The 13335-nt window shown below is 43.0% G+C and overlaps 2 protein-coding genes across 2 annotated transcripts in view; both read left to right on the plus strand.

Annotated features, from left to right (window-relative positions):
• The window catches only part of LOC138977382 (F-box only protein 39-like), an 11896-nt gene extending 1804 nt beyond the window's left edge, over positions 1-10092 (plus strand). Inside the window, exons 3-9 of the mRNA XM_070350277.1 lie at positions 992-1119; positions 2123-2369; positions 2743-3003; positions 4471-4707; positions 5968-6073; positions 8622-8798; positions 9340-10092. Of these exons, the coding sequence (XP_070206378.1) occupies positions 992-1119; positions 2123-2369; positions 2743-3003; positions 4471-4707; positions 5968-6073; positions 8622-8798; positions 9340-9428 (1245 nt within the window). The 3' untranslated portion in view covers positions 9429-10092. The remainder of the gene's footprint in view (positions 1-991; positions 1120-2122; positions 2370-2742; positions 3004-4470; positions 4708-5967; positions 6074-8621; positions 8799-9339) is intronic.
• Positions 10093-12467: 2375 nt separating this feature from the next.
• LOC138975415 (cytochrome P450 3A4-like) overlaps positions 12468-13335 on the plus strand; it is a 29915-nt gene continuing 29047 nt past the window's right edge. Inside the window, exon 1 of the mRNA XM_070348092.1 lies at positions 12468-12628. The gene's annotated coding sequence lies outside the window, so the exon portion shown is untranslated. The remainder of the gene's footprint in view (positions 12629-13335) is intronic.

The raw sequence follows: 13335 nt of genomic DNA on the forward strand, positions 1-13335 counted from the left end.
CCGATGACCGACGCCCAAGCCATACCCTGCGATACAGATGTTTAGTAAATTTGTTGTACATTCGAACCTGCCCTTGCGCCCACCTCTTGAAAGCGACCTCCTGCGCACAACGACCATCTCAAGGATTCCAGACAAGTTTTTATTCTATTTAGATTTAATTCACCTTTCCACAGCGAAAGCCGGTTTATAACGAAAACTTTTAGTCGGTCCCTTGGGTGGTCGTTATACTTTTGTTTGGCTGTATTTAGACGTTGGCGTTCGTCAAGCCTGGTTTGATTGAGCAAAGTGGACTTCGCGAGGTCTACTTTACCAAGCTCGCTGCACGAGGCTTTGACACTGAATTTTTGGTAAGGCTAAAAAAAAAATAATAGGTGTGGTTACGGTAACATAGCCAAAAAAAAATAGGTAGGAAGGTAGGCAATCACTTTTTTTTTTTTTACTTTTTTTTCTGTGTACAAATTAAACCTACTTGACAGGGAAATAAGTGTGCGACTCGGGCGCTTTCGCTTTCATTGCGTTTTCTGCACTCGTTCACTTGGTTTTTTTGTTGTATTTTTTTGACAAATGTAATAAAAAGTTATAGGGTCGGCCCCAAAAATTAGGGTAGGTCGGGTTACCGTAACCACACCTATTTTTTTTTAGGCCTAAGGAAAGAAAAAAGACCTCGCCAAGTCTTCTTTACGAAGCTCTTTGCACAAAGCTTTGGAACTAAATATTTGGTCAAAAGACCTCGCGTAGTCTTCTTTACGAAGCTCGCTGCACGCAGCTTTGACACTGAATTTTCGGTATGAAGACTTCGCAATGCCAACTTCGGGCTCAGTTCAGGAAGGCCTTTACAAGAACTTTTAAATGGCAATTTTAATCTGAGCAAGACCCTGGGGTCGAAACGTCGAATATGGTGATTTAATTGTGAGTACAGTATTTTTGGTGTCTTTTTATTTCTCGATCACACGAGCATTCACCATTGTTGTGCTTTGAAATGCGCCATCAGGTGGTGCTGGTGAAGGTTTTGGCGTGTTTGGATGATGTGGATCGGTGCAACGCCTCTGTCACCTGCACTGCCTGGAGGCGTGTCTTCCGTAACCCCTCTCTCTGGAGGAGGAGGCATTTTGTCTTCAGGTGGGTGTGGGTGTGGGGCGGGGGCGTTGGTATGTGTGTGTGTATGTGTGTGTGTGTGTGTGTGTGTGTGTGTGTGCGTGTGTGTGTGCTTCTCCGACCTCCACTTTGGTGTAATAAAGAGCTACGGGTTGAAATGATGATGAAAAGTAGCAATGCATGGTGTGTGTGTGGTGGGGGGGGGGGGGGGGGAAGAAAGAGAGAGAGAGAGAAGGGGTGGTGGGGGGGGGGTCAATGACAGCATCAACTACAAAAAGAGAACGGCAAAAACAAAACATCTGGCTTTGCAATAGTGATGAAATATGAGCGAGCGTTTAATGCTTATTGCTGGTGCAAAATTGAAAACAAAATAGAAACAGCAACGACAATTACGTTGATGGCAACACCAGTGACAAGAAAAAGAACGAGAACAAAACAAAAACAACAACGACCATTACCACCACAACAACTTCTCCTTATACTACTACTACTACTACTGTTACTACTACTACTACCACTACTATACTACTACTGTTACTACTACTACTACTACTACTACTACTACTACTACTACTACTACTACTACTACTGTTACTACTACTACTACTACTACTACTACTACTACTACTACTACTACTACTACTACTACTACTACTGTTACTACTACTACTACTACTACTACTACTACTACTACTACTACTACTACTACTACTACTACTGTTACTACTACTACTACTACCACTACTACTACCACCACTATACTACTACTGTTACTACTACTACTACTACTACTACTACTACAACAACTACTACTACTACTGTTACTACTACTACTGTTACTACTACTACTACTGTTACTACTATTACTACTGTTACTACTACTACTATTACTACTACCACTACTACCACTACTATAACAGCTGCTGCTGCAAGTACTACAACTTTAATAACGACCAAGACAATCATAACCATCCCCCTAAACCTTCCTTCCACACCAAAGTCAACAACCTCTTCAATAATGTGACAGAGGCTACGAAGCCCTGGAGAGACAAGACCGGTACTGTCAGTTCCTGACACAGTTAGGCTGGCACGTTAGACACGCCACCATCGAGCTGTGTCGACCCAACATCAACACGGCCACCGTCATCGCCAAGGCCTTCGAGACCTTCGTTAACAGGCTCAACAAGTGCCACGGGGTCAGGCTTCTCTCCATCACCATCATCAGCGCAGACTTTCTCTCGGGTTGGCACTTCTTCTCGCACAATCGCGGCAAGGTTTGTAGTAGACAGTTTATTTCAATTCAATACAACTTGTTTTTATCCGAATGTAAGACAAGCAAACACAATTTCTTTGGCTCCCTATACACAGATATTACAATACTCTCAAAACATATAAACACATAGAATTCATCTGCACACACAATGTCATATCCAAAGCAACACACATGCATACCCGCACCTTCACATTCATATTCAAAACCACATACATGCACTCATGTGTCTATTATTACTTATAAATACGTTAAAATTGATGTAATTATTTCTTTTGACCGAAATTCAGTGCAAAACGTAGTGAAGTATACTCCGTTAAGTCAACTTTGCCCCTTAATTACCAGGCTTAACAGATGGAAGGGGTCCATACTTGCAGGTGGTCCGATCTCTGTGCAACCTGCTGAAGAAGCAGTCATGCCTGAGGTCCGCGGACCTGTCCTACTGCCTGATGGACCGTGACGAGGGGAGTCGTCTGCTGGACTCGCTGAGCTACGGTACCCGGCTCCACCCCAAGCAGTACCTGTCCACCCTGGACCTGCGCCAGTTCTTCTCGCCAGGGACCAGGGCCGTCAGCTTCACTCGCTACCAGAAGGTCATGGACCAGTTCGTCACCTTGGCCTGTGTACGCATGGATTTGGTAGGTTTTGTATAGTGGGTGATTTTTGCAGCCCAACCCCCCCCCCCTCCCCCCCCCTCCCCCCCCAAAGGCTTTCGAGGAAATTGTGTATTTGTGTTTCTGTATAAAATTATCTTTTTGTAGGAATACACGAACTCCGGATTTGTATGGATTTTGCTCATGAATACTCTTACTTTTCGGTTACATTCGAGGAAATTGTGTATTTGTGTTTCAGTTTAGTTTTTCTTACGAATAGACGAACTCCGAACAAAACCTGTTGGGTTTGAATGGATTTTGAAAAGTGAATACTCTTGTTTTTAGCGTTCAAGCCTTGCCGACTCGGACATGCTCCTTGTCCACCACGTGTTTCGGACACCCCCATCGCTATTGACTGGCCTATATTGTCACTCGGGAAAGTTGGACTCGATAAAACCTAGAGTAGTCTCTCTTTCACAACACATACAAACCCGATCAAAGTTATATCCGAACATTGTCTGTCAGGGCGCCATTGTATCAGCACAAAATCACCTTGCAAATGTGCACATATCTGAAATGGTAGATAACGACATTAAAGGTGGTCGTCTACATTTTCGCTTTTTTTTCAATAATCTTATGGTTAGATTTCGATACAAAGTTATGTCAAATGATGAATGAACCATGGGGAAAAAAGTTATAGAAAAAAAAATATATGTAAAATTTTTTTTATTTTTGGGTAGCGTGACTCACGCTTCCAACATTTTGTTTTCTGTTTGCTGAGAACATGTGCTTTGCCTAAAAATACTGACCAATTAAGTTCATGTCACTATGCTTATAGCCACGCCCAAACAAGTGCAGCAACAGTTTGACACTGGAGCGCTGTCCACGCTTTTTTTTAAACGCACGAAATGCACGGGATTTGAGAGGAGTTTTGCGCTTGGCATTTTCCAAATAAGGATATCCTACTATGAGTACTACGCTGGAATACTACAATGAATTTTCAAACGGCTACACTGGCTTCGTCTTTCCTAATCGAAAGGGAGTGTATTGTTGATATTTGTAGATAATAGACTCTGCATTTTAATGGTCAAATGGCGATTTCGGTATAAAAATTTAAGTACATAGATGATAAGTAGTGGAGATACTGTTTTTTTACGTCCCCTTCATTCTCCTACGTTATTTTATGAAATACAATGGCAGACGACAGTATGTCCCCTGTTAACCAGAACCTAATTCCTGCTTTTTGCCTTCTTGTATCCGGACATTTTTGTGTGGTTGCTTTTGTATGCCTTTACTCTGTTTGTTCACGTAATAACAGAGTTGCACAGGCATTCGTGCGCGCGTTAGTGTGTGTGTGTGTGTGTGTGTGTGTGTGTGTGTGTGTGTGTGTGTGTGTGTGTGTGTGTGTGTGTGTGTGTGTGTGCTTAATATCTACACACCTGTGAGTTTGCGCGTTTGTCTTATGGCCTGTCTGACTCTGTGTCTGCTTTTCTCTCTGTGGGTTGTCTTCAGAGAAGCCTGAATGAGACCATCCTTCAAACAATGTCCAAAGCATCGGCAAAAACCCTACGCCGACTGGAAATTGATTTCTACGCAGATGAATCTGTGGGTGTTCATGCCATAGGTTCGTACTGCTGGCGAGAGGTGGCTCAGCGATGCCAAGGCCTAGCAGTTATGGTTCGAATCCACGGATTGTGTGGATTTAGCAAATACGCCAGCGTTCTTGTCAGAGGAATGCCACTGCATGAGGTAATGATTTTCTCTTTGGCCGTTTGATTGTCTTTATTACGCTGAACTGTATTTCTTTATCCAATGATTTCTATGCTGTGGTTTTAACAGGGAGAGATTGTGAGACTAGACGTCAGCTAAAAATGTGTATCTTTGTGTAAAAATATCAATAAATGAATCAATCAATTAATGGATGAATTTAGGATTGTACTATGTAGGTTCCATTACGTTTTGGCTTGTTAAATCATTGATATTGTATACGGCCCTCACCGTAAACTCAGTAACGCAAGGTGCTGTTATAATGAATGGATTTTTGTCTGAAGTCGCACGAGACATTGTAGTATAATGTCTACCACTTCGCATTCACTCATTTCTGTTAGATCTTCACCATTTCAGGAATATTGTGCATCAAAGGCACGTCAAATAAGCATCTGCTTGAGTTCGTGTCCTAGCTGCATTTTTGTCAATTGTTTCATGTCATGTATTTTGAATAAAATTGTGTTTAAACCAAGCCGTGAAAAAAAAAGTCAATGTTGTTGGGCAACGCAAAAGTGCGCACACCTAAAGAAGAATTTTGCTCATGAACTTCTTGCGAACGAGTTTCAAGTTCATTGCCTACGATAAACAGTGTAGCCTACCTTTAGCGTATGACAAGATACTGTCCCTAATATGTGTAGAGGCTTGTAAGGCATTTAAACATCAATAGCAAGTCGGCAGCCTTCATCGACAAGCGAGTTGAAAAATAAAAATCTATAATTTCTTGGAAACTTCATGTATGTTTCCATTGTAACCCTGTATCTGAGTTTACAGTGAGTTTATTTACTATAATATCTGCTTGATGTTATTCCAGGGTTTCATTTACTAGTGCGCCCTGCGCCATTGGCGCCCTTTGACGCACTGAGATTACGTACCACCACGCCACCAAATGAACACTTTACATCGGATTACACACACACACACACATACACACACACACACACACACACACACACACACACACACACACACACACACACACACACACACACACACACACACAAACACAAACATGCACACGCACACACACATATACATGGATAACACGATATAGCGGCTAATTTTGGATGGCACCATATTGCACCGTTTCAGTTACATCATTGTTGAAAAACGCGTACAGGCCTCTTTGGCGCTTCTTGCCTTCGACTATGTCCCATCGGAATTTGGTTGAGGGGGACAAAATGTCCCATTGCCTTTTTCTCCCAGGTTAAACCCTGTAAAATATTCGTATCCTGTTTGTTGCAGTTACGGTTGACGTACCTTGGTGTGGAAGACCTGTCTAACCCTGAACTGCTGAGAAGCATCGACGGGTTAATTTTGTATCTGTCTGGGGTCTACTATCAAACACTCAGTGAGCAAAACCCAATCTGTTTGTATCTGTCTGGGGTCTACTATCAAACACTCAGTGAGCAAAACCCAATCTGTTTGTTTCTGTCTGGGGTCTACTATCAAACACTCAGTGAGCAAAACCCAATCTGTTTGTATCTGTCTGGGGTCTACTATCAAACACTCAGTGAGCAAAACCCAATCTGTTTGTATCTGTCTGGGGTCTACTATCAAACACTCAGTGAGCAAAACCCAATCTGTTTGTATCTGTCTGGGGTCTACTATCAAACACTCAGTGAGCAAAACCCAATCTGTTTGTTTCTGTCTGGGGTCTACTATCAAACACTCAGTGAGCAAAACGCAATCTGTTTGTATCTGTCTGGGGTCTACTATCAAACACTCAGTGAGCAAAACCCAATCTGTTTGTATCTGTCTGGGGTCTACTATCAAACACTCAGTGAGCAAAACCCAATCTGTTTGTATCTGTCTGGGGTCTACTATCAAACACTCAGTGAGCAAAACCCAATCTGTTTGTTTCTGTCTGGGGTCTACTATCAAACACTCAGTGAGCAAAACCCAATCTGTTTGTATCTGTCTGGGGTCTACTATCAAACACTCAGTGAGCAAAACCCAATCTGTTTGTATCTGTCTGGGGTCTACTATCAAACACTCAGTGAGCAAAACCCAATCTGTTTGTTTCTGTCTGGGGTCTACTATCAAACACTCAGTGAGCAAAACCCAATCTGTTTGTTTCTGTCTGGGGTCTACTATCAAACACTCAGTGAGCAAAACCCAATCTGTTTGTATCTGTCTGGGGTCTACTATCAAACACTCAGTGAGCAAAACCCAATCTGTTTGTATCTGTCTGGGGTCTACTATCAAACACTCAGTGAGCAAAACCCAATCTGTTTGTATCTGTCTGGGGTCTACTATCAAACACTCAGTGAGCAAAACCCAATCTGTTTGTATCTGTCTGGGGTCTACTATCAAACACTCACTGAGCAAAACCCAATCTGTTTGTATCTGTCTGGGGTCTACTATCAAACACTCACTGAGCAAAACCCAATCTGTTTGTATCTGTCTGGGGTCTACTATCAAACACTCAGTGAGCATAACCCAATCTGTTTGTTTCTGTCTGGGGTCTACTATCAAACACTCAGTGAGCAAAACCCAATCTGTTTGTTTCTGTCTGGGGTCTACTATCAAACACTCAGTGAGCAAACCCAATCTGTTTGTATCTGTCTGGGGTCTACTATCAAACACTCAGTGAGCAAAACCCAATCTGTTTGTTTCTGTCTGGGGTCTACTATCAAACACTCAGTGAGCAAAACCCAATCTGTTTGTATCTGTCTGGGGTCTACTATCAAACACTCAGTGAGCAAAACCCAATCTGTTTGTATCTGTCTGGGGTCTACTATCAAACACTCAGTGAGCAAAACCCAATCTGTTTGTTTCTGTCTGGGGTCTACTATCAAACACTCAGTGAGCAAAACCCAATCTGTTTGTATCTGTCTGGGGTCTACTATCAAACACTCAGTGAGCAAAACCCAATCTGTTTGTATCTGTCTGGGGTCTACTATCAAACACTCAGTGAGCAAAACCCAATCTGTTTGTTTCTGTCTGGGGTCTACTATCAAACACTCAGTGAGCAAAACCCAATCTGTTTGTATCTGTCTGGGGTCTACTATCAAACACTCAGTGAGCAAAACCCAATCTGTTTGTATCTGTCTGTGTATGTATCTTTTGTTTCAGACAAGTCTGTTTATAACACGATATGCTACACGCCCTTCAGGTTCGACGAAAAGAACTAACGAAATGTCCGACTGACCGACCAAACGGACGAACGAACAAACAAACGAACCAACGAAACAAAAAATGAATAACCTAATTGACGAATAAAGTAGCTGATAGTTGAAGTCAAAACAATGCAAGCCGAGACGAAAGAGTGTATAAATGATCGGACCGAACCCGATGTAGCAAAGAGACTGTGCTAACAAGCAAATGAACACCTCCCAACCAATTGAGCAAAAGACAAACTGTACCTAACTATTAAACTGTCCAACCACCCATCCATCAATATTAATTCATCCAACCGCCCACCCCAATCAAGCAACTTTGTAAACTTCTTACCCAAAGCATCCAACTATACCGAGCCACCCACCTGCCCACTCCTAACATCCAACCGACGCACCTACCCACCAATGGAGCTACCTCCACCAGACCCCTCCCCCAAATCAGCCGGAAACATCCTCCTCCTAATCATCTAACACTACCAAACCACCCACCATCTACCCACCCCAACCAAGCAATCAGCCAGCCATGCTACACTACCAAACCAAACCTATGCCGCCTTACCAAACCACCCACACACCCCAGTTATCCAACCATACAAAACACCCATCCGCTCACCCCAACCAACGCAACCCAACCATTCGCCGACCCCAACCATACCAAACCAACCCACCTCCCGCGCCCACCCCCCTCAAACACACACACACTAACACTCACACACAAGCAAACCAATGAATTCAACCACCTACAGTAACTAACGCACCACCTCTTCTGCTACCCAGACAAGGTGCAAATACAGCTGCGGCCAGAGATGGAGGTGTCCGCGGACACTGCACTGGTCACTCTGGTCAGACGCTGCCTCCACCTGGCGGACATCAACGTCAACTTTGTCGTGCAGGCCGCAACCTTTCTCCGTATCCTGGAGACCATTCAAAAGAACAGAACGGCTTCTGAGAAAGGTAGGCAAGAAATCGTTGTGGAAGCCCAGTTTTGTCAAAAGTGAGAATTATTGCAACGTTATGGCTGACCAGTCGTAGCATGGAGACGATTCACCGCAACAGGTCTGTTTCTGATAAAGGTAGGCAGTAAACAGTTGCGGAGGCCTAGTTTTATCAAAAGTGAGAACTATTGCAACGTTATGGTCTAGCCCAACCGTATCACGGAGACCATTCAACGCAACAGGGGTGCTTCTTATCAAGCTATGGTGCAAAACGCCCCATAAATAGGCTACCCTTATTAAAACATAGAGGCGGTCTTGTTTTGCCAAAAGTGAACCAGACTGGAAAGGTATGGTGGCATACTTCTGCCTAAAGTCATAAATCTAGTGTCTGGCCTATAAAAATATCATGTTTTGCTCCTCCAACAGCCTGTTTCACATTAACAAGATCGCTTGTTCTATTCTTGCGTCAGTGGTTCAAAACCTAACATATAACGTACGTTCGTTTAATTTCTCAGTAATGATGTGCGTTTGACTACATTGTCTTTTCTCCCCCTTTCTAGGTTGCAAGAAAACGCGCCTGCGGCTGAACATTCGAGGAATGACTCCAGAGTTAGACCAGTCAATCAAGCGGCTAACGTCGACATTGTGATATTCAAGATGGAGTGACTGATGAGGAGCCTTTTTGTCTGAAACGTTTTACAATAAAGTAGATCTCATAAGTACGCACGCACGCACGCACGTATGCACGCGCCGACACACACGCATGTACATGCCACTAGCGCGCGGACGTAAGTCACTACACACACATTCACACTTACGATGGAACAAGGCAAGAAGAAAATGTTGGGGGGGGGGGGGGGGGGCTGGGGTCAAATAAGAGAAAATGTCGAGCGCGCGCATGCGCGAGAGAGAGAGAGAGAGAGAGAGAGAGAGAGAGAGAGAGAGAGAGAGAGAGAGAGAGAGAGAGAGAGAGAGAGAGAGGGCATCCCATCTCTGTGATGTTTGTGTTGTGCTGTACTCTCAAATTAGAAAATAAAAACAAATAATCAAATAAATAGCACACGCACAAAAACAATAGAAAACAACACAAAACAAACAAACACAACACAAAAAATTATCTTTAGATGGTCACACTTTTTGGGACTGATAATGTGGTTGTGCAATTTATATTTCAATTTTATTGATCACACATGAATTCTATGAATACCTTGTAAGTTTATGTTTTATATTAAGTTTATATATTAGAAAGTGATACACATCTATTTTTGAAGCATTGAAAAAACATTTCTCTTCGACATTTTCTTTCAAGCAAATGACGTTTCAGACTAATGTTTTGAACGAGAGCGGACGCGTGTGCCATGTGTTTCGTGTGTGCGTACATGATTGTGTGTGTGTGTGTGTGTGTGTGTGTCAGTGTGTGTGTGTGTGTGTGTGTGTGTGTCAGTGTGTGTATGTGTGTGTGTGTGTGTGTGTGTGTGTGTGTGTGTGTGTCAGTGTGTGTCAGTGTGTGTGTGTGTGTATGTGTGTGTCAGTATGATTGTGACAGTATATGTGTGTATTTGTGTGTGTGTTACAGTATATATATGTGTGCGTGGCGGTCTTGGGTGTGTGAGTGTATGTGTGTCTCTGTGTGTGTGTGTGTGTGTGTGTGTGTTACAGTATATGTTTGTGCGTGGTTTTGGGTTTGTGTGTATGTCTGTGTCTGCGTGTCTGTGTTTGTAAGGGAGTGAGTGTGAACTAGTGTGTGGTTATGTGTGTGTTTCTGTACGCACGCCGCGCACGTGTGTGTGTGTGTGTGTGTGTGTGTGTGTGTGTGTGTGTGTGTGTGTGTGTGAGTATGGTACTATAGTATGACGATGCGTGTAGAGTCTGTTTGCCAGTTTTAGCTCTCCAGGCGTATTGTAAGTATTACCGAACATCAAACGTATTTTAAATATCATCGATCATTCAGTAATATTGACATTCAAACTGAGTCATTTACAAGAAACTAAGTCCATCTCACGATGAACACGAGCCGAAATCATATGCACTCGACTTATGAAATAGAAAGAAATCAAATACGACGAAGAGAAGAAAAAGTTTGAAAGTACCATTGAACTTCCATGTCGGCGTGTGGCTGAGCTTAAAATAGGAATGTTGTTGCAATCTGTTAGGCACTTTCCCTTTTGACAGGTAGTTTTTGCATGTACAGCAAAACACGGCCTTTTTTACAAATCCTAAAGACTGTCGGAAACTTCGCATGCTCTCTAGTGAACGCCATGTGAAACATTGATTCTGAAACAAAAATCTATGGCATGAATGACAATGGAAAGACGGTCTCTCTCTGATTCCAAGTTCATAATGACAGTTATGAAGTGCTGAATTTAGAAAATCTGTAGATGAAGTAAAATCATTTGAATGTTGGCTTGTTGAAACTTCATAACAAACAGCCACCTCGTCTATATCATTATCTGAAAGAATGCAAACTTCCTTTGAAACACCAACATTTGTATGGAAAACTTCTGTTTCTGTCATCTTTGATTTCATTTGACAACTTGGACTGATGGCATCTTCCAGAGATATATCCATTACTTTCAACTTGCGCCTCTTTGTATTCCTGTAAGCCTGCCACTTATTTATAAAAAGAAACGTTTGATACTTTTACCAAACAGTTAGTATAATGCACGCTCTACCTGTATTCGTCTTTAAATTCTGCAAGACTGAAGCGAAAGAGGTCTGTCTCAGTTTTGTCGTCAGTTTGTTGTGTACATTTACACACGCACAACGAACGACACATGCACAGGCCCGGGGGAAGCTCTCCTTTCTTATGTCCGACCATAGACGTAAACATGTAGTTTACATGTTTATTAGTCATCTATTTGATTGATTACGTGTATGATATGACGGAGAGTCGCATCGGTTTGATGCCGTGAACCCAACCGTGGCTGTGGCTGTCGTTTGAAGTAGCCTACTTCTTTATAAAGATTCATTTACATTCTACTTCTGACCAAGGCATGTTTGGTACCTACTGAATCCTTGTTGCGTGTAGTTTTACGTGGCACGTTGCCCAAAGTTTCATTCTTGAGGAACATAAAATAAAACGTGTTACAAAGTTATCTCAAAACTCTGCAGTGACTGCTCGCGCAGCAGGTCAGCTAATTATAGCACGCAGCCTCCACAGACAGCTTTCGAGCCGAGACCATATGACTCGCCGCTCCTGCGGCTCGTCAATAACTGATGTAAACACAGTCCTCTATCGTTTCTGAGTAGGCTAGCCGTACGCATAACAACTCCTAAATCAGTGCTGATGAAATTCGTATCGCTTATTTCACCGGCCACAGCGAAGCAACCTTGTATGGTCAATGATATCTGATTCGAGGTTTGTTTACGAGTATACTCCTAAGGGTATACTTGGTCCTGTACCCATAACAAGTAGCCTGTCATTTTGAACTCAGTCAATGTATGATTACGACGACATGTAAGTACATGTGGCTATACGGAAGAGTCACAAACGTGTACCCAACACCATGCACTTTAGTGCCCCTTACATCAATCAGTGTAATCTGCGATGACTAATAAGGGCATAGCTAATACAATCTTGGTTGCTCTAGCCAATCGGTAGCGCGCTGACTTTTAAGGACATGGTGTACTCTTAGCGAATAAGGGTATATGCGTACCGCAAGTTGACCCCGATTTGCGCCACAGCTTATTTATAAGCGAACAGCTGGAAAGAAAATACAGATGACAGCCGAGTGAGTCTTCCCCAACAGTGGATTTGAACAACACGAAACAGAAAATATAGCAACACAGACTTCGATCTGGTGGAAGACAACATCTTGACCCTGCCCGACGACCCGTGTGAAAAAGAAGGTAAGAATTTCACTACTGTTTTAACTTTAACTTGGCTGACAAATGTCTCGCAATTGTGCAGTGTAGTTCAGATATTCAGCTGCTACGGAATGTGAGCTCGTCTCAGAGTTAGCTGACATTTCTGAACTATAATAGAAGGCACGATTTTTACCACTTCACAGGGCCACTCCTGCGCCGTTTATTCATCAGTGTGGCCCCCTTTGGAGTGAATGACTCACATGACTACGGTGACTGAGACAATCGGCCATGTTGAAAACAACAACAACAACAACAACAGAAACCCTAGCCACACTAAACAGACTTATTCTATAGTACATTTATACCCATATCCGCGTGGAGGCTAAAACTTCTCTTATCAGTTGAATTGTTCTCCTGCGGATACGCTGCACCAATCGAAAGTTTACGTTCTTCCGTGTTGACGACTTTTGACACAGTAATTTCTTAATTATTGGGTGCAACTTTTCCCCGCAACGTTCAATCACCATAGGGGAATAGAGAAAAGCGTACACTCGTAGCTTAATATGTAGAAACTACAAACCAACGCCCCCCCACCCCCTTCCAACCCTCCACTTGCCCCTCACCGTGGCCCCTCACTTTCAAGCTTTGACATCTTTGTCGGGGGCTCTGTGTTAGACTCGGACGGTAAGGGAAATCCCGCCGTATTCTCAATATTGAGAATGTTTGTAGTAGGGAGTTTCACTAGTTAG

Source organism: Littorina saxatilis, linkage group LG9 (genome assembly GCF_037325665.1).
Source record: "Littorina saxatilis isolate snail1 linkage group LG9, US_GU_Lsax_2.0, whole genome shotgun sequence".
Lineage (NCBI taxonomy): Eukaryota > Metazoa > Mollusca > Gastropoda > Littorinimorpha > Littorinidae > Littorina > Littorina saxatilis.